The sequence below is a fragment of the Bos mutus genome, chromosome 1, assembly GCF_027580195.1.
Source record: "Bos mutus isolate GX-2022 chromosome 1, NWIPB_WYAK_1.1, whole genome shotgun sequence".
Taxonomy (NCBI): domain Eukaryota; kingdom Metazoa; phylum Chordata; class Mammalia; order Artiodactyla; family Bovidae; genus Bos; species Bos mutus.
Window position 1 is genome coordinate 68409692 of NC_091617.1, and position 21997 is coordinate 68431688.

Below are 21997 nucleotides of genomic sequence, written 5' to 3' on the forward strand. Positions count from 1 at the left end.
ACTTGTTCTGTCACTTATTGGCTACATGACCTTGAACAAGTCACTTTTCCTGGCCTTAGCATCCCCCTGCAAACAATTCAGGGGTGATAAAAACAAGCTGTATCATAGGTGCCAGTTCAAAAAAATCTTGACAGACTCAAATGAGTTCTCTCGCATGCAACTGTTTCTTCCTAACAAGCTACATGCATAGTCTCTGACCTCAAAGCTAGTTGTAGAAGGTGGCAAGGAAGTGAGGATGGGCCACTCTGCCTCCAACACACACACACACACACACACACACACACACACACAGAGTACCAAAACTTGTGTCCATCCATTCATTCAACAAGTATTAGTCAGGCACTGTTCTAACCACAGATGAATACAAGGACAAATAAAACCAACAAAACTCCCTGCTTTCATGGACCTTATGTCCTGATTGGGGGTTGAATGCTCAGAGGAGAAGATGAACAATAAACCAGATAAGCAAGTACACTAGATGGTTGTAAGTGCTAAGGATAAAAATCAAGGAAGATAGGAAGAACGTGAGGCAGGAGGTTGCAGTTTGCCTGAGTAGGACACGCTGAGAAAAGGCTGCGGAGGCCTGCTGTGCAGAGATCGGCAGGGCGAACATTCCAGGCAGAGGGAAGGCCTGTGATCCAGCCCTTAGAACAGTGATGGGACTGAAGTGGGGGAGGGGGAGCAGTGAGAGGCATTAGGTGGGGCGGGGGAGGGGGCGGTCAGGGGGTGTTCATGCAGAGCCTGGCAGGACCCTGGCAGGACTTCTGGAAGCCAGTGGAGGACTTTAGGTAGAGTAACACAATCTAAGTTGAGTTTTGACAGGATCATTCTGAGTAAGAGTTGAGTTTAACTCTACAAGAGACAAGCAACTGTTTCTGAAAAACTGGTGGGGGCGGGAACTAGCATCGACCACAGAGAAGGTGTCCCGCCTTCCCTGGAAGCAAACTTTTCACCATGTGGCCCAGGAATCAAACCCAGCAATCAATAGAAGCAGCAGCCTCACAAACAAATGGGTGCCTATAAAGTGTTCCTTTACATTCATAAAGGCCATTAATCTCATTTCAGCTTGAAAGAAGAAACACACCACAGCCCTCAGTCCCAGTGTATTGAAAATACCTGCGATGCGACCCCACCGCCATTAACCCGACTGCTCACTGCCACGTGAATGGGGTATTATCATCTAAGCACTAGGTAATCACCCCACATTACATTAAAACTTCAGAATATTTCCGTGAGCTGGCTGGAGAAGAAAAAGTAGTTACCAGGGTAGGCAGGCACAAAGGGCCTTTTGCCAACTACTTAGATATATTCATTCTCCGTTGCCTCAGTAGCTAAATAAGCATGGAGAACAAGCAGGAGAGGAATACTAATTAGAGCTAATTAGACCCTGCCCTCTTTTGCCTCAATCTCCTTTATTAAAAGTCCCCCTAATTCAAGGATGATGGCGCTAAAGTGTAAATACCTAGGGTAAACAGCAGCCGACCCACCAAGCCCCCTGGTTTGCATTTCTAAACCTTTGCCTGGTTACCTGAGAGCTGCAAACCCAAGGCCAAATTCCAACAGCCCCATCACAGACCACGGCAATCGTGGTGGTGGGGAAGTGCTGCCAACAGGAGTCCAGTAAATAGGATAAAGGGCTCGCCTAGGATTTAGAGCATTCTAATGTGCAGGGCATTCACTAAAAGAACATTTGATTTTTTTTTTCCTTTTAATAAACTATGATGGCAAACATGACTCCAGTTCTGCAGCCCAGTCAATGCCATACCCCTCCCTCCTTAGTAGAGAGCAAGGGCCTCCCCGAAGAGAAACCCTTCCTCAGGTCCTGTCTGCAGGTCTTTGCTAATAAGGAGAGCAGAGAACTCTGGGACGGGGGATTGTCAGCCTGCTGGGGACTTGTTTGAAGTGAGCCCCCTTAAATTAAAAGTCTGTTTCCTGCTGGATTAAACACACAGACGAAAGTAGTGCAAAGCAATAGACTGGTAACTTAACCACTGATCCAGGGACACCCAGGCAGGCAGGACCCTGCAGATCACCTTTTTCTCTTAGTGGGCAATGAAGGTTTTTCTGTCAAATTCTGTCCTAGTAGCAAAACACAAATTGGATAAAGTACCTGTAGTGCTTCAAGAAAAAGAGAAGACAAGGGAAGGAAGAGAAAAGAAAAGCTGTTTCAGACTTGCAGTGTGAAAGCTTCCAGTTGGCTCAGTAACACTGGCAAACTAGGAGAAGTCACACAGATATGTGTCAGTCCCTGGTAACCTTGAGAAGCTCCAGGGCATTAAGAGGGAGGTGGCCAGGTCTGGAAGCCAGTGATGGGCTTGCTCTCTCACTGCTCTGCTGATCCATGGAGGGATGGCTGAGCTCTAAGGCAACTGCAGAAGAAGAGACAGCACTGGAAATAAACCTCTGTGGGCTCAAAGCTTTTTTCCCTACCTAAATTGTGTCATGCAGGACAAAGGGCCCTAAACCAAAAAGTTATGAGGCCTATGGACAAGGAGAGTGGGCAAATCACTTCACTATCCTGGGCCAACCCCCAAAATGGAGATCATTAAGAAGAAATATATGAACTTTGAAAAGCAGAAATCACAATGCAAATGGAAAATAATGGATTGAAAGAATTATTCGCCACTGGAAGTATTTAAGTTTTTATCAGAACCAGGATGTCAACCTGTAAGGAAAGTAAAAAAACATCTCCTTCAGCAGTTCCTAAACTTTTGTATTGCACAGATTATGATTTAAAAAGAAAACAAAAAGAGAAGGTAAAATTTATATAGGATTGCCGATTTTTTGGTTTGCTCAAAACGAAAAACCACCCTGTTATCACTGCTGAAGCTGCTGCTGCTAAGTCACTTCAGTCGTGTCCGACTCTGTGTGACCCCATAGACCGCAGCCCACCAGGCTCCCCCATCCCTGGGATTCTCCAGGCGAGAACACTGGAGTGGGTTGCCATTTCCTTCTCCAATGCATGAAAGTGAAAAGTGAAAGTGAAGACGCTCAGTCCTATCCCGTCCCTCAGCGACCCCATGGACTGCAGCCTTCCAGGCCCTTCCATCCATGGGATTTATCACTACAAATTATTTAAAAAAAAGTTTTCCTAAAAATAAAAAAGAATTTCGAATTAAAGGACAGTCCTTGTGAAGCAGGGGGCTGTTGGCAATAATATATTCCTGTGTATGACACAGGCTATATCCCTCTCTTTGCCCTTCCCTGGGGACCCATGAGCAATGGGCACTGGGTGCCAGATGGGTGTTTGGAAACCAGTGATCCACTCCAAGCTCTGGACTGATGAAAGAAACCTGTTACACTAATAAGTCTGAAATATCGCCTAAAAAAGTTTTTGTCTGTCTAGACCTCTCCTCTCTCTCAGACAGCAACCTTCACTGCCTTCATGTATATGAAACTCTGCAGGGGACCGTCCTCCCCTCCCTCTTGGCCAGACACAAGGTTCGGAACAGCAATCAAGAATTTTAGGCTTGAAAGTGAGCGGAGAACCTCAACACAATTATCTCCTACCGGAAAAGAGAAAGTCTGGAGCTTCCTGCTTTTAGAGGGGACGGGGTGGGGGTAGCTCCTTCTGCCTGGCAACCCCAGCGGCAACACAGCATCCTTCCTCAGCAGTCTCCCAACTCTGAAAACTTAAAGCAGGTAACTGAGGGTCCTCACACAGACGCCAGCCCAGAGCAGGATCGCGCGAGTGCAACTGCACATCCCCTGCTCCAGAATCCTTCAGAATCAGGGGGAGTACGCTGCACGGGGTGTTTGTAAACTCCGACATAAAGCCAGGCAGAAGGAAGTAGATCGCGAGATCCTAGGTGGGGCTTGGTCCCCAGGTGGGGCTGTGGTTTCGGACGCGGGTCTCCCCTCGGGTATGCGGGAGCTTGGGGGAGGAAGGGGTGTTTACATCTTTAAAGAAAGGCGGCTGGCCTAGGTGGGGTGAAACTATAGGATTCGCCAGGAGACCCTGGGCGTCCACGCTTGCAAGAGTCTAGCCCTCGAAAGTAGCCGTGAACCCCACGCTTTGGCTCCGGGTCACGCGCCTCCAGTTACCCCGCGCTCCCCGCGATCGGGGCACCGGCTGCATCACCCGGCGCCTCCCAGCAGCCCGGCCGCCCCGGGCCGGCCACAAGGGCCGCTTTGTGCCGGGAGTTGCAGAGCCCGGATCCCGACACGGGGCTGGCGGCGGCCCTCCTCGCGCACTGGGAGCGGGCGCTCGCGGGCTAGGTCAGCAGACGGGCAGGGCTGTTTACACAGGAAGGCTCCTCCTCGCCCGGGAGGGGACCAGGGGCCGACGACAGCCCAGCGGGGCTGCGGCGGGCCGCGCACGGGGTGGCGCACGCAGTCTGAAAGCCCCCTACCCGGTCGTTCCGGGCGGCTCGCCACCTGGGGGTGTCCCCGAGGACGCCTCCCACCTTCAAACAACTGCCCTGGCCCCTGCCCCTCCAAGACGCCGGCGGGCGGCTCGGGGGGCCACGAAGTTTCTTTCTGCACAGCGGACGGCGTAGCTTACCTGGGAGCCGGGGCACGAGCGCGCAAAGCCCGAGGAGGCAGGAGAACAGGAGCGCGGGGGCCCGCGGCATGGTGGGGCGCCCGGCTCAGCGGCTGCGCGGGCGGCGGACTCCGCGGGGGCGTGCGGCCGGGGAGCGGGGGCGGAGGGCCGGGGGCCTCGGCCGGACGGGAGGCGGGGGCGGCTGCTCTGGCCCGCGCCCCGCCGCCACCATCCCTCCCGCAGCGCTCGCCGCCGAGTCCCGGGGCCGCCGCTGCGCCGGCTCGCCGGCCGGGACGCCCGGGGTGTCGCCGCTCGGGACGGCCCCGGCGGGCGGTCTGGTCAGAGGCGGGACAGCAGGCTCCGCGCTGCGGCCGCGACTCTGGCTCCGGGACGCGTCCCGGGCGGAGGCTCCCCCGCGCGCCGGCAAACTCTTGCCAGTCGCCTCCACCCCTTCCCTTCCTTTCCTCGCTCCGGCCCGCCGGGCTCCACTTTCCTCCTCTCCTCACTCCTCCCCTTCTCTCCCCTTCCCGGCCCCCGCCCGGCTGCCACACGGTCCGCTGACGGCAAGGCGGGGCGGGCCGAGCTCCGCCCCTCGCGGGGACCGGCCCGAAACGGGAGGCCGGGGGCATCCAGGTGGAAGTCGCTTCCGGCGCACCTGGAGGCCGGAATGGGGGTCTAAATCCCGGGGTGGGGTCTGCCGGGCTTTCCTAGCAGCGTGGACCTGCGGGAAGGCGGCAGGGCACGCTCCATCCGAGAGCAGAGATTACTTGGGATTGCTGAATTTAAGGGGGCGGGGGGAATCGTGCAGCGGCAGTCTGGTCTACCTTCCCAAAGCAGCGCTCGCCCGAGAGACGAAGGCACCGTGCGTGTTAACGCGAGGAGAGTCGCTCCATGGGGAACGTGGGGCGTGGAAGCACACCTGAAACACACTGTCCTCTCTTTAAAGTTTTGCCCCTTACGCGGATTTGAGATTGGTCGATATGTCGCTATTATGCGTTTTTCTTATCTCGATACGCTGGCGGTTTCCATAAAGCGAAACAAATTAAAAACAGATGCTCAACCTTTCACCTTATTCTTTATATCTGAGAGCTGGTTCTAAAATTGACTGTAAGGGATGGGGTGGGGAGCTTCTAACAGCATGTGTAAAGGACCAGGTGGGCTTGGGCTGCGCCACGTTGAGGGGGTTAAGACCGGAATGGTTTGTAGGCCAGAGAAGAAGAGGTGGTCTTCACGTAGAAGGAGATAACAGTAGAGCAGCCTAACACGTAGAGCAGAAAGAGCCCATGGCTAGCCAGACACTGAAATGCAAATACCCTATTAACTCTTGAAATCCTCTCCCACAACCCTACTGTTAACCAGGTGAGAAAACTGAGGCAAAGGGATTAACGTGCCAAAAGCGACAGAGCTGGATGCCTTGTCCAAAAGTTCAGAGTGCCTTTGACTAGAAGCAGAAGCAGCAAAACAAAAAGCAAAGTGATATGACCTTTGCAGGTCAGGAACCAGTCGGACAGATGGCTCTGGGGAGGGCGGGGGAGGGGGAGCAGTTCTAACTAACCAGATTAGGGAGTTTGGAGTTTAATTGTGCCCTCCCACCCCACATTCTACCAAGGTGGTGGCCTGTTGCCAGAGGAAGTAAATTTATTCTTGTGGTACAGTGTGCCTATAGAGGCCAAGCTCCAAGTTCCACTTGAAAGAGGGTTTCATCCATAAATTGCATGTAAATATCACTGTACTCTAAATATTCCCAGTGTTTATTCTGATGTAAGAGTCATGCTTGTCCTTAAACTTTTTCCAGTAAAATTGGTGCTGCCAGAGCTTCTCCAGGTTTATCTTAGGTCTTTCTGCCTCAGCTGAATGACCTTGGGACTACTCTTATCCAAGCTTGAGAGGCAATGATTATAATTAATGGGCAGCCAGTAAAAGAATTTGAACTGAGAGGTGTCAGTGCCAAGTGGTGATTTTCAAAGATTTGTATGGTAAGGATGTGATGGATAGATTAGATGGAAGGAAAGTTGCAGAAATTGAGCAAGTATTGCATTGTTAAGTACAATTAAAAACTTGCATTTATCAAGCATCCTCTAAGTTTATACCCTGTGGGGTCTGGTATGTGTACCACCTCCCCCACCCCACATGGCCCTTCACTGTTCAGCCCCAACACACACCCCTGTTTACCTGGACTGCACCTGGAAAAACCTGCAACCAAATCTGCACTCCTCCAGTCCCACCCTGGTGGTTTCCAACCTGCCCAGACCTGCCATAAACCACTGAATCCCAAGTGTTGACAACATTCTTCCATGTTCCATTATCTCAGAACTAGTTTGGAGGTAGGTGCCTCTTCTAATTCCTCCCAAGCTTTTGTTTTCTGTTGTGTGGCTTTTTCTTGTCCAGTCACCCTTCATTCTTTTTATTAGCTAGAGTGGACAAGTAAAGCTTGACATGTTAGTCTCTCAGTTGTAGTCATGTCTGACTCTTTGCTCCCCCGTGGACTATAGCCTGCCAGGCTCTTCTGTCCATGGGATTTTCCAGGCAAGAATACTGGAGTGGGTTGCCATTTCCTTCTCCAGGGAATCTTCCTGACCCAGGGGTTGAACCTGGGCAGATTCTTTACCATCTGAGGCATCAGGGAGAGTGGAAGTGCCCTTCAAATGCTTTGACTTCCTCTGACGAACAAAGTCAGCGTGCACTGATGGTCCCTCTCAGGCAGGAGACAAGGCCGTGCTTCCCCCAGCCACTGGAATATTATGGCTGCCTCCACAACATCCCATTTCTAATCATTGCTGAGCTTCTGGATCCAAAGGAGGCTGCTGGTTGGATTGAGTTTGAGTCTCAAAGTTTGAACATAGATAACCGAGAGGAATTTTATGTTTCTTATTAGTTTTAAAATAAGATTAAATCCTCAAAAAGTTAAAAATGGAATTACCATATTATCCAGCAACTCCAACTCCCAAATGAATTGAAAGCAAGGCCTCAAACAGATAGTTATACACCCACATTCATAGCAGCAATATCCACAATCTCAGGAAGGTGGAGATAATTTGAATATCTGTTAAGAGATGAATGGATAAATAAAATATATCTACATACAATGAAATATTCAGTCTTAAAAAGGAATTAAATACTGACACATTATACACAGATGAACCTTGAAAACATTGTGGTAAGTGAAATAAACAAGACACAAAAGGACAAATGTAGAATTCTAGTAATAAAAGAGACCTAGAATAAGTAAATGCATAGCTTCAGAAAGGATAATAGAGGTTACCAGAGGCTGGAGAGAGGGGTGAATGGGAAGTTATTAATGGTACAGAGTTTCAGTTTGTACGATGGGAAAGTTCTGAAAATGGATCATGGTGATGGTTGCACAACATGAGAATGTTTACTACTACTGAGCTGTCCACTTAAACCAGTCAATCCTAAAGGAAATCAACCCTGAATATTCATTGGAAAGACTAATGCTGAAGCTGAACCTCCAATACTTTGGCCATCTGATTGGAAGAGCTGACTCATTAGAAAAGACCCTGATGCTGGGAAAGATTGAAGGCAGGAGGAGAGGGGGCAGGACGACAGAGAAGGAGATGGCTGGATGGCATCACCAATTCAATTTAATAGACTCAAGTTTGAGCAAGCTCCAGGAGATAGTGAAGGACAGGGAAGCCTGGCGTGCTGCAGTCCACATGGCCACAAAGAGTCGGACATGACTGAGCAACTGAACAACAACTTTTGTGTTATCTATATAATATTTTTTTTAAAAAACTTGAAATCAATTAAGACTTTTGGGGCTTCCCTGAAAGAGTCTGCCTGCCAATTCAGGAGATGCAAGGTTGATCTCTGGTCTAGGAAAATCCCACATGGCCATGGAGCAACTAAGCCTGTGCACCACGACTATTGAGCCTGTGAGCCCAGGAGCTGCAACTGTTGAGCCCACGCTCTGCAACAAGAGAAGCCACTGCAATGAGAAGCCTACTCGCCATAACTAGAGAAAAGCCCTCACAGCAATGAAGACCCAGCATTGTCAAAAATAAAATTAATTCATTAAAAAGAAAATTTTGTATTTTGAAATTCAGATTTCCATGCTAACTCACTCCCACGGGTAAATTGTCCTATTGTGTAATTCAATCTATAATCCAGGTCAAAAATATTTCACTGATAAATAGATACATTGTAATATGCAGGGAAAAGAAGTCCAAGGGGGAAAAGAACAACCCTACAGTTTTCACCTTACTTTAGATAATATGCTTAATTTACTCTGCTTTTATAATAGTCATGCCTGGGGCTTGTCACAGTGCTAGAAATGAATGACCTTGATGACAGAATGTTATCAAATTCTTTTGTAGCAATTGATAGGACTATGAAACATGTATAAAATTTTCTTTAATGTTAATATTAGGTTGGTGAAAAGGTCATTGTGCTTTCAGACCATGAATTTTAAAGCATTATAACTAGGGTTAAACATATCTTTATTAATCAAAATAGGAACCATTACAATCAACACATTTTTGCCAATGAGAAATAAGTTTGGTTTATACCTGTAGCATAAAAATCCATGCTTCAGGATTTGACAAACTCTTGGAAAGTATTTTGTGCTTCCTGCTGGTTGTGGAAGCATTTTCCCTGCAAAAAGTTGTCAGGATGCTTGAAGAAGTAGTAGTTTGTTGGCGAGAGGTCAGGTGAATATGGCAGATAAGGCAAAACTTTATAGCCCCATTCATTCAACTTCTGAAGCATTGATTGTGATGTGCAGTTGGGCATTGTGGGAGAGAAGAATTGGGTCCATTCTGTTGACCACTGCAGACATTGCAGTTTTCACTGCATCTCATCAATTTGCTGAACATACTTCTCAGGTATAATGATTTTGCCAGGATTCAGAAAACTGTAGTGGCTCAGACCAGCAGCAAACCACCAAACAGTGACCCATGACCCTTTTTTTTGGTGCAAGTTTGGCTTTAGGAAGTGCTTTGGAGCTTCTTCTTGGTCCAACCTGAGCTGGTCGTCACAGGTTACTGTATAAAATCCAGTTTTTCATTGCATGCCACAATCCAGTTGAGAAATGGTTCATTGTTGTTCTATAGAATAAGAGAAGACAAAACTTCAAAACAATTTTTTTGAATTTGCAGTCAGCTCATGAGGCACCCACTTATCAAGCTTTTTCACTTTTCCAATTTGCTTCCAATGCTGAATGACCTCAGAGTGGTCAATGTTGAGTTCTTCGCCAACTTCTCATGTAGTTGTAAGAGGATCAGCTTTGACTATGGGTCTCAGTTGGTCGTTATCAACTTCTGATGGCCGGCCTCTGTCGGCCACTGTCCTCCTCATCTTCAAGGCTCTTTTTGTCTCCTTTGCACAACTTCGAGCATTAGTAGTTCCTGGGCCAAATGCGTTGTTGATATTGCAAGTTGTCTCCACAGCCTTACGACCCATTTTGAACTCAAATAAAAAGATTGCTTAAATTTGCTTTTTTCTAACATTATTTCCCTAGTCTAAAATAATATAAAATAAACAGCAAGTAATAAGTCATTAGCAAAAAAATAAAACACAAGAAATGTGCATTAAAATGATGTATGACATGACCGCATTTAAGAATGTATTCCAATATCAAACAGCAAAATTCAACAATGCAAAACCACAATTACTTTGCATCAACCTAATAATTAACTGTTTTTTTTTTTTTTTTTCTGGTCCATGCTGCACGGCTTGTGGGATCTCAGTTTCCTGACCAGGGATTGAACCGGGCCATGGCAGTGAAAGGCCGGAATCCTAATAGCTAGATTACCATGGAATTCCCTAACTTTTTGTTTTAAAAATATAAAATTATATTCCTTTATATAAGAAAATGTTCTTTATAGACTTTTCTACTTCTATGTGACATGATCCTGGTTAGGCAAAAGCACTCCCCATGGCAGCGCATACAGGACTGCCAAGGACAGACCTAAAGGCACCGTCCACGTAAAAAATGAACAAAGGAGATGGGCAAATGACAGGCCATGAGACGCACAGCAAGTTGCATTTTGGTGAAAATAGCCTATTATGTTAATTGGCATGTAGTTGATCTCGGTAATTTTTGTTTGTTTATTTTGAGGTTAAGGACACATATTGTGGTTATGCCAAGGCTCAGATGGGTGGAATTTCATATTGAGAGACAGAAAACAAAACAGTCTTGATGGAAATTTCAGCAGTGAGCTAAGTTTCTGTTTCTTGTTGCTTTTAATGTACAAATATAGTTGTAAGGCATAGAAACATCAAATTGTCGGAATTCGTTAAGAAACTTTTTTTAAACTTATTTAAGGAGAATATAGCACACCCTAGATACATAAGTCATGTTTTTTCAACCTCTCTGTTCATGGAATTATCAATTCTGAAAATGCTCATGAATTATTATATCTTTCTGTGAGCATTTTTTTGAAGGTTAGTTTTGAAAATATTTTTAAGATTATATATTCCAGAGGGAATGTATGTTTTCCAGCTTTCATGAACTGAGATATTTGAAAACAATATCCATTAGTTTAGTTACAGTAAAAGTTGTGATATTTTTCAATGAATTTTGACATGTCTGTTGTAGAGCTTAGACCCGGAGGAGACTGCTGGAGTCTTTCTATAAATGCCCCTTTTCCACTCTAGCAAAGCCATTACAATTTGTTTCTGTTTTCCTAGAAGTTATCTCACACCACCTAAAGGGCACAGATGCTTTTCCAGTTACTTAAAACTACAATGAATAAAGACAAATACACACACACACACACGCACACAGACTCCTTTTTAATTAGTCATATCTAGAGACTTCTAGTATAAATGCCAGGAAAAAAGGAGTGAGTAAGGAATTGGGAAGGGGCACAGAACAGGTAATGGTCCATGCAGATGTGGCCTGGGAAGAAATGCGACAAAATGAGGGTATAGGATAGAGGGCAGTGAACACCAATGCATTCCCAAGTTCACTTGGGAACGCTCTTGGAAGCCCATCCAGCTTTCTGCCTTCGCCAGTAGAGGACCACCTTTTTTTTTAATCCTCCTTTTCTCCTACAATCCCATCCTTGCCATCCCCCACTTCCATCTTGCCTTTCTCTTCTGCCTTGTTTTAGCTCTATCAGTGGTCCTTCAGGCAATGCTGGAGCTAGGAATTCAGCCACTTTTTAAAAGGTAGGACTTTTGACCCCTACCCCTTTCTGGGGGCCAAGTTCAGGGGTATGATGGGGAGTGGAGGCTGAGCGACTCAACGACCGGGTCTGCAGAAGTCAACAGCCAGCAGCCCTGCAAGAAGCCTCCAGCCCAGGACCCAGCTTTGACCATGTACGGGGCTACTGCCCCTTTGGTAGACTATAGCTCTTCATATTTAATTGCTAGTGGAGCAAAACTATAAATCTGAACTTATAAGAATTCAGTTCCAATCCTCAGTGCCATCAACTAGCTGGGCAACTGTGCGATCACCTGCCCCTCCCTGGACTTCAGTTTGCTCACTTGGAAAGCAAAGGATCTGATCCATGCCAGCGCTGGCTCTATAATTACTGCTTGTGAACTCACATGTGTTTGGCACTTGGCAGCAGGCTCTGGTTTACATAACCTGTTCTACCAACTAAAAATTGTCCTGCAGAAAAACCACTGCCCTTTAACAGGATGCAGGACCCAGTTGAACACATTCTTTACATGGGAAGATCGTGAGGACCTATTTTGAGAGGGCACTCTGAAAAGGACCACTTTACCTCTTTAAGGGATAGCCCCCCACCAGCTCCCTGGCTAATCTACTCTGGTTATTTAATCATCAATCACAGCACATTCTTCGGGCCATGTAACCCAAGTTCCTTCTTTGGTAATTTCTTCCCTAGCCTCGCTAGAGATTGTCACTATCTGCTCCAACATTTCAGAGACCATACAATAAAACACAATGCCTGTAGTACCCACCAGAGGTTCCTCCAAGGGTCAACTCAGTATTCAGACTCACAAGCCTTCTGAGGCCACATGTAGCTTTAGTCAAGAAGATGTAGGGAAGAGCTAGCCAGCCTGGCAGCATCAAGGGTTCATCTCATGGGAACTCAGCCCTCAGTCTAACATAGCACTCATCTCGGGTGCAGGAGAGAAGAGCATGGTTGCACAGATGTAGGTGCCTCCCCAACTTAGAAGACATTATACTTTGTAGTAATTCCAGGAGAATAGTTTCTAGGTTCCTCCCAAAGACAAGCACAATTCAAAAAGTCACCACATTCAGAGAGGCCTGAAGAATGGCTCCCAATCAAGTATTTATAGTTAAGTTAGGTATTTATAGAACAAATCAATGTTGTAAAACATACCTCATTCTCCCCCATTTGGACACTGGGGCTTTGGAGAACTAATGATAAGTGATAGAGCCAAGATCGCCTTACTCCAAGGGCCATAGTTCCTTCTATTCTATCACAGCTGCCTCATTTGAATGAAACTCTGATCTTCACTATGACAATGGCCTAGTCTTAATTTGAGTGTACTTAAAAGAAATATATCTTAATATTTTCTGAAGTGCAATGTAATTTCATGTGCTTAGTCACTCAGTCATGTCTGACTCTTTGCAACTCCATAGACTGTAGCCCACCAGGCTCCTCTGTCCATGGGGACTCTCCAGGTAAGAATACTGGAGTGGGTTACCATGCCCTCTTCCAAGGGATCTTCTCAACCCAGGGATCAAACCCAGGTCTCCTGCATTGAAGGTGGATTCTTTACTATCTGAGCCACCATGGAAGCCCAGTGTTATCTCATAATTGGTCTTATTTGTGATCATTTCAGGAAGTATTTACATGCAGGTTAAATTAGCCAATACATCTGAAAACACCTGGCACACAGCGGGCTTTCAATAAATGTTCATTGAATCTGTCTTGTACTTCCTAAATTGGGTCCCCACATGATTTCTTAGGACCACAGTTTTGACCCACTAGTCTCCTGAGTCATGTTACACAGGGTGGCCATCCAGGGTCACAGCAAACTTTTCATTACATGGAGCTCCATACTTTATAACTACCCTAATAAGGTTCATTCCCAAACAACAACTAACAGCAAGCACAGGGTCTTCTGCCCGTAGGTCAAGAGGCTGCAGTGTAGTTAGCTGTGGAGATCTGCGTCTCCCAGACTAGGCCACCCAAACCATGTTTCCCAAGTGCCGCTGAAAGACAAAGCCAACCAGACACAAAGCAGGAAACCCACGAGCTATAACAAGCTGGCGGGGCTCCCTCCTTCCAAGGGACCAGGGAGGGCATTGTAAGTGACTCCACACAAGAAGGACTTGAGTGAACGCCTTAGTAGGTATCGCTGTTCAGCCTTCTCTTCAAGAAAAGCAGGCAGGGAACATAGTTGGTGTAACTGAAAGGTCATCACACCAGGAATCGATGATTAAGCAACACAAAGAAGACCCATCATAACCTGGCCCTGACACTCGCCCTCATAAGCACATTCTCACCTTCGCACATCAGGCTTCTTCTCCTAGAAGGCTGTATCCTTGATCTTCCCAACTAATAAACCCGACTCATCTTTCCATACCCAGTTCAAGCCTTCCAGAACTGATGTTTGTAAGAATGTTTTCCTCCATGTTCTCAAAGGGCTTGGTCCTTGCTTCATCAGATGAGTTGAATTCGAAATTTTTGCATACGGCATGACTGACTCTCTGCCTTAACTGAGAATTAAGAGTCGGCACTTAAAATGTATTTGTGGGATAAAAAACAAGGTGAAGAGCATAGGGAACTATATTCAATATCCTGTACTAAACCATAATGGAAAAGAATGTGTAAAAGAAAATCACTTTGCCATACAGCAGAAACTAACACAACACTGTAAATCCACTATAATTTAATAAAATGTAAAAAATTATTTGTGGAATGACTCATTAATTTAACAAATATTTATTGAGTGTATACCTTGTGCCAGATATTGTTCTAGGTTAAGGATGGAATGGTGATATTTATGAAGAATCCTGAAGGGTGAGAAAATGTACAGTAAAGGGAGGGAGAGGAACAGAGGCAGGCTAGCTGTTCACAAAGCACCCATTTCCTGGTCTTCTTGCCTGTGTAGCTCTGCTATGTTCCTCTGTCTCCCTTGGTGTGTTGAGTGTAGTTATGTGACTGGGTTCTAAGCCAGTGTGATGTGGGAAGAAATGAAAGGTATTAACACCAGACCCGACCCATGAAAATCTCTGTTGCATGATCCTTCACACTCTTTCCCTTTCCAGAACATTGATGCAGATGAGTATGGCGTGACCTTGAGAAATATTCAAAATGAGCCATAGCAGGAAGGAGCCTGGATCACTGCTTAGAGGAGAGTAGAGAGGGCTCACAGGAGCCCCAGGAGCAAAAATAGATGCCTCTGGGCTATCAGGCAGTTCTCGGTCCAAGAGTCTATTTGTGTTGACCCTTTTAAGGTGTGTTTTTTTAAAAGCATGAGACTTAATAACAATAGAAAAATTTAAAGCATTAGTTTAAAATGATAGATGTTCTATTGTGGAATGAGAATTATGTACCATTTAGAGGGTATTGTATAAGTTAATTCTCAAGAAAATGGTAAAGCTGGTTAGTTAGGGCTAGTTAAGAGAGGCTTTCTGTTATGGCCTAAGCTTTTTAAAAAAAAAAAAAAATCAAATACCTCGAAAGTGTCATTACAAACAGACATTTGGACAATCAACCCTATTATAATCCAGAGACTTCTCCTGATGTTTTTCCCTAATTCTATTCTTTTCTTCCATAGTCCAGTATATTCTTTGCTCTAGGATGTTAGTTCACTGAAATAGGGGCTTCATTCTTTCAGTCAGTTTTGTTGAGGACCTTCTACACACCAGAGAAACAAGACAGAGGGTTTTTCCCCAAAAGCTCAGGAGCAAAGAAGGACTGGCTGATAAAGGTGGTACTAAGGGGCGGGTGGGGATAGCGGTGTTCAGTGTCAATCCAGTGGGGGCTGGGACCCCGTCAAGAGGTTATTGTTTCCAGCATAAGGAAAGAAGCCTCAAAGACTCCTCCATCACCACAGATGGGCAGGATACCACAGCTGGGCAGAGAGAGTGCACAGAGTTTTCACTGGAGAGAAACTGGAGCCCCTGTGCCCAGAGTGTGAGGCCACAGCCACAGCTGGGGTCATCAGTAATCCACAGCAGGCATTTTGTATGTGGTTTTAGATGAATTACTTTAATGGAGAGAATACTTTCTGAAATCTGAACAATTGCATAAGGATAAAATTTTCATTTTTTATAATAAAGGCCCATTAACCCATATGCTCCAGGAAGTCCTGTTTGTATCTGGCACCAGACCTAGTAAATATAGGACACTCTCAGTTTCAAATACTATGTGTATGAATCACCGAAACAGCCTACATATGTTAATATTGCATGCATGCTAAGTTGCTTCAGTCATGTCCAATTCTGTGACCCCCTGGACAGTAGCCCGCCAGGCTCCTCTGTCCATGGAATTTCCCAGCAAGAATACTGGAGTAGGTTGCCATTTCCTCCTCCAGGGGATCTTGCTGACCCAGGAACTGAACCCATGTCTTGTAAGTCTCCTGCAGTGGCAGACAGGTTCTTTACCACCAGCTACACCTGGGAAGCCCCTATGTTAATATTTTGGCATTAATGACAGAAAGGTAGACTCTGAGTCAGAGTACCTGGGATTTGAACCCAACTGGGCTTTCCTGGTAGCTCACCAGGTAAAGTGGTAGAGAATCACCAAGTGGATTCTTTATCACCACTCAAGTGGTAGAGAATCCACTTGCAATGCAGGGGACCCTGGTTCAATTCCTGGGTCAGGAAGATCTGCTGGAGAAGGGATAGGCTACCCACTCCAGTATTCTTGAGTTTCCTTGGTGGCTCAGGTGGTAAAGAATCCACCTGCAATGAGGGAGACCTGGGTTTGATCCCTGGGTTGAGAAGATCCCCTGCAGGAGGGCATGGCAATCCACTCCAGTACTCTTGCCTGGAGACTCCTCATGGACAGAAGAGCCTGGCAGGCTACAATCCATAAGGTCACACAGACCTGGGTTTGATCCCTCGGTTGGGAAGATCCCCTGGGGGAGGGCATGGCAACCCATTCCAGTATTCTCTCCTGGAGAATCCCCATGGACAGAGGAGCCTGGCGGGCTCCATGTAGTCCATGGGGTTGCAAAGAGTCAGACACAACTGAGTGACTACACACAGCACAGCAGTGCTAACACAGCACTAATTACTACCCGTACAGCTTTGGGCGTGTTTCTGGCCTCTATTTCCCCAACTAGTGAACAAGGGTAATAACAGCATGACTTCACAGTTATTGTGAGAATTTAAGAATTGTGCCTGGCATATATTAAATACTCCCTAATATATTTACTATTTTTATTGTTATTTCAAACTGACTGTCATCTGGAAGCAGGAGAGTTCTTTTGTTAGACCACATGTTGTGATTGTTGGCTCAGAAGATGTTAACTGAGACTGCATGAATAATGAAACTTTTGATGGTTTGCCCCAAGCTTCATTTTTGAATAAAAGTATGTACATGTTACAACCTGGAGGTTGAAGAGAAGATTCCCATTCTGTGCCCCAGGAATCCAACCAGACCTTGTTCACCTCATGAAAGCTGATGAAAGACAGAAACCTCCCTCTCGTGGCATTTCTTTTTTAACACAAAATGATGAATTTTTCAATGGAAATGGATTTTTCTCCTTTTTTTTTATTTTGGAAGGCCATTAAATAAAACATTGATTATCTGGATAATGATGCAAATTTTATGCATCATTAAGATGACACTGACATTACTTCAATTCTCAAGGTATTATAGGCCCACTAGAAACAATATATGATCTCTAATGATCCAGTCAAAATTACTCAAATATTGTAACAAGAGTGACCTGATAATATTCATGTTTACCTGGCACAAGAGGAAGGAATGAAGAGACCAAGAAAAAGTCAAGGGGGAATTATTTAGAATTGTTGCATTAAAAGTGAGCAATTTCAAACAAGGCTTTTAAAAGAACTATCTCACCCGAAGTTGCTTTTTGCAAACCACAGGAGACAGCACCACCTACTGGTCACGTAATTTGCCCAGGGGTTGGAAATGGCAACTCACTCCAGTACTCTCACCTGGAGAATCCCATGGATGGAGGAGCCTGGTAGGCTACAGTCCATGGAGTCGCAAAGAGTCGGATACGACTGAGCAAATTCACTTTCACTTAAGAAGGGGAAAGAGGGTGGTGATTAATTCAGGGGTAAAACTGCCCCAAAGATTTAAGTTTCCAGCTGTTTTGGTGTTGAAGCCACCTGGATGGTAAGTCCCTTCTCCATAAAGAGGCTCAGAGCCCACTGAAGATTTCTTGTTCATAAAAAACTCCTGATCTCTAGAATTTCTGGAGAAGGAATGGAAAAATGATGTGATCTGGGTTTTGACTGCTTAAAAGACGCTTACTCCTTGGAAGGAAAGTTATGACCAACCTAGATAGCATATTCAAAAGCAGAGACATTACTTTGCCAACAAAGGTCCATCTAGTCAAGGCTATGGTTTTTCCAGTGGTTATGTATGGATGTGAGAGTTGGACTGTGAAGAAAGCTGAGGGCCGAAGAATTGATGCTTTTGAACTGTGGTGTTGGAGAAGACTCTTGAAAGTCCCTTGGACTGCAAGGAGATCCAATCAGTCCATCCTAAAGGAGATCAGTCCTGGGTGCTCTTTGGAAGGAATGATGCTAAAGCTGAAACTCCAATACTTTGGCCACCTCATGTGAAGAGTTGACTCATTGGAAAAGACCCTGATGCTGGGAGGGATTGGGAGCAGGAGAAGAAGGGGACAACAGAGGATGAGATGGCTGGATGGCATCACCGACTTGATGGACATGAGTTTGAGGGAACTCCAGGAGCTGGTGATGGACAGGGAGGCCTGCCGTGCTGCAGTTGATGGGGTTGCAAAGAGTCAGATGAGACTGAGTGACCGAACTGAACTGATATCCATGAATAGTCATGTATGGATGGGACTACTTTTTAATACACTGTCTAGGTTTGTCATAGCTTTGCTGCTTGGAAGAAAAGCTATGACAAACCTAGACAGTGTATCCATACAGTCAAAGCTATGGTTTTTCCAGTAGCCATGTATGGGTGTGAGAGTTGGACCATAAAGAAGGCTGAGCACCGAAGAATTGATGCTTTTAAACTGTGGTGTTGGAGAAGACTCTTGAGAGTGGAAGATCAAATGAGTCAGTCCTAAAGGAAATCAACCCTGAATATTCATTGGAAGGACTGATACTGAAGCTGAAGCTCCAATACTTTGGCCATGACTGAGCTACTGAACAACAACAAATACCCGTGCAACCTTCACCACCATCAAGATAATGAGCATACTCTTCGAGGCTGAACTGAGAGACTCCTGCTTTATACTGTTTCATAACTATTTGATATTCTATGCCAGGCATTGTGCTGGGTGAGAAAGAAACACAGACTTACCTAGTGCAGGACCTCTTTCCTGGGGAAGCGAGTTCCAGGTCTCAGCTGACACAAGGGAGGTGATGCTTCTACTTAAGAGGGCTGTGTAGAGAAGAGGAGGAGTAGAGAAAGTTGGTCAGAGGAGGTGGTGGTTTAGCTGTTCTCGACAGATGGAGGTGTATGTTAGGCAGTTGAAGGAAAGGGGTGTGTCAAGCGTAGGACACAGCATAGGCCAAAAGTAGAGGCAGAAAGAGGTGGCATGTTTAGGGAGCAGCTGGTGTACCAGTATTAGTACATTGCTGGGGAGGGGGAGAGGCATGGGGTGGGGAGGAGTGGCAAAGCTGGAGCTGTTGGTGCCATAGCAGGAGTGATGAAAGGAGCCACAGGGAGTCTGACTGGATTCTCTGAGCTTCATTTTCTCAGTGCAGGGCCCCTGAGAGCCCTAAGCAAGGAAGTGCCATGATCAGACTCACATCTTAGAAAGTTCATTCCGACAACCCTCTAGTGTTGCAGGACAGTCAGTTAGAAGACCTTTGCAGAAGGCCCAGTGAGCAGAAGCAAATGAATTACAGCATATTATATAAGAATCAAAAGCAACTTTGGAGGTAAGAGCCATTTTCATAAACATTATACATTTATTATATATATTTAGAACATTATATATATTTAGAACATTATTTTTATTCACACAATAGCAATGAAAGTCTCCCAAGAATGAAGGTACTCTGCTCCATGAAGCCCAGAGTTTTGAATGGCCCAGGACCTTTGAGAAGTGATGGAAACTGACATAGTGTAGTGAAGAGGGGTATGAGACAGGTGAGACTCTTAGAGAAGAAGTTCAAATAGCCTACTTTTTAGCACTAAATCCAGAATCCTATTCAAATGTAAAGGAGGTAACATGCATGTCAGAACTAGAGTCTGTGATGACAAGTTACAGTTGTTCAGTCACTAAGTCGTGTCTGATTCTCAGCAACTCAATGGACTGCAGCACAGTAGGCTTCCCTGTCCTTCACTATCTCCCAGAGCTTGCTCAAACTCATGTCCATTGAGTCGATGATGATATCCAACCATCTCATCCTCTGTTGCCCTCTTCTCCTCTTGCCCTCAATCTTTTCCAGCATCAGGGTCATATCCAATGAGTTGGTTCTTCATATTGGGTGGCCAAAGTATCGGAGCTTCAGCTTCAACATCAGTGCTTCTAATGAATATTCAGGGTTGATTTCCTTCAAAATTGACTGGTTTGATCCCCTTGCTGTCCAAGGAACTCTCAAGAGTCTTCTCCAGCACCACAGTTCAAAAACATCAACTCTTCGGTGCTCAGCCTTCTTTATGGTCCAACTCTCACTGGAAAAACCATAGTTTTGACTATACACACCTTTGTTGGCAAAGTGATGTCTCTGCTTTTTAATATCCTGTCTAGGTTTGTCATAGTTTTTCTTCTAAATAGCAAGCATCTTTTAGTTTCATGGCTGCAATCACCATCCATAGTAATTTTGGAGCCCAAGAAAATAAAGTCTGTCACTTTTTTCATTTCTTCCCCATCTATTTACCATGACGTGATGGGAACGGATGCCATGATCTTCATTTGTTGAATGTTGAGTTTTAAGTCAGCTTTTTCACTCTTCTCTTTCACCTTCATCAAGAGGTTCTGTAGTTCCTTTTCGAGTTCTGCCATTAGGGTGGTATCATCTGCATATCTGAGGTTGTTGATATTTCTCCCAGCAATCTTGATTCCCTCTATTGATTCATCCAGCCTGGCATTTTGCTTAATGTATTCTGCATATAAGTGAAATAAACAGGGTGACAATATACAGCCTTGATGTACTCCTTTTCCTATTTGGAACCAGTCTGCTGTTCCATGTCCAGTTCTAACTGTTACTTCTTGACCTGCATACAGATTTCTCAGGAGGCAGGTAAGATGGCCTGGTATTCCCATCTCTTTAAGAATTTTCCCCAATTTGTTGTGATCCACACAGTCAAAGGTTTTAGTGTAGTCAATGAAGCAGATGTTTTTCTGGAATTCTCTTGCTTTTTCCTAGGATCCAGAGGATGTTGGCAATTTGATCTCTGGTTCCTCTGCCTTTTCTAAATCCAGTTTGAACATCTGGAAGTTCTCTCTTCATGTACTGTTGAAGCCTAGCTTAAAGGATTTTGAGCATTACCTTGCTAGTATGTGAAATGAGCGCAATTGTACGGTAGTTTGACAAGTTACAGTGGTCAGTCAAAACTCATTGATTGATAACAGATGTCTTTACTGTGGGCATTAATAGCTCACATGAGTGTGGTTCTTTTATTCTGTTTACCAGTTAGCCTTGAGAACACAAGAGTAAACACAAGCTGTATCAGTAAGGCTGCTTTCACCTGCAAAAAGAGAAATAATTACTCAAACTGGCCTCTAAGTAAAATCTAAAGCCTTCAGGTATGGTCTGATCAGAGCACCAGCTCCATTTTCCCATGATTCTCTGAGTTTTGCCCTCTATGTGTCAGTTCAGCAAAACTGAAGCAGTTCAAGGCCTCATACCTCAACACCCCTCTCCAGAACTCTCTCCTCCCACAAGTCTCCTACCAACATTTAAGCTTTGTTCTAATTTATGCACTTAGGCCATACAATCGACATTCACTAAGTCAATCACTGTGGCAAGGGGGCATGGGATTCCACTGAAAGGCTTGGGCCAACCAAGGCCTACATTTGAAGCTGAGGGTCGGGGGGTTGGATCAGTCCCATTCAAAATGCTTGGTTACTTCATAATAGAAGAGTAGTGGGATATGCAGGGGAAGAAGCCAGAAATGTCTACTCTATGATAAAAAACAATTACCTTGGGTAGGGACTTCTCTGGTGGTTCAGTGATTAAGAATCTGCCTTCCAATGCAGGGGATGAAGGTTCGACTGGTTGGGGAATTGAATCCCACATACCACAGTGAAACTAAGCCAGCACACCACAACTACTGAGCCCACGTGCTCTAGAGCCTGCGTTCCACAAGAGAAGCCCACGCACCGCAATGAAGACCCAGGGCAGCCAAATGTTTTATTTTTAAATTACCGTGGGTAATCCAACTGCACCTAATGACCAGATGTTAATCAATTTGGTTTACCACATGTCACGTTTGCTATTAAAAGTGAAACTTAACCACCATTTGCATCACCCCA

At 45.4% G+C, this 21997-nt stretch overlaps 1 protein-coding gene across 1 annotated transcript in view; it reads right to left on the minus strand.

Annotated features, from left to right (window-relative positions):
• The window catches only part of ITGB5 (integrin subunit beta 5), a 116321-nt gene extending 111321 nt beyond the window's left edge, over nucleotides 1–5000 (minus strand). Inside the window, exon 1 of the mRNA XM_070370427.1 lies at nucleotides 4505–5000. Coding sequence (XP_070226528.1) covers nucleotides 4505–4574 — 70 coding nt within the window. The 5' untranslated portion in view covers nucleotides 4575–5000. The remainder of the gene's footprint in view (nucleotides 1–4504) is intronic.
• Nucleotides 5001–21997: the final 16997 nt, after the last annotated feature.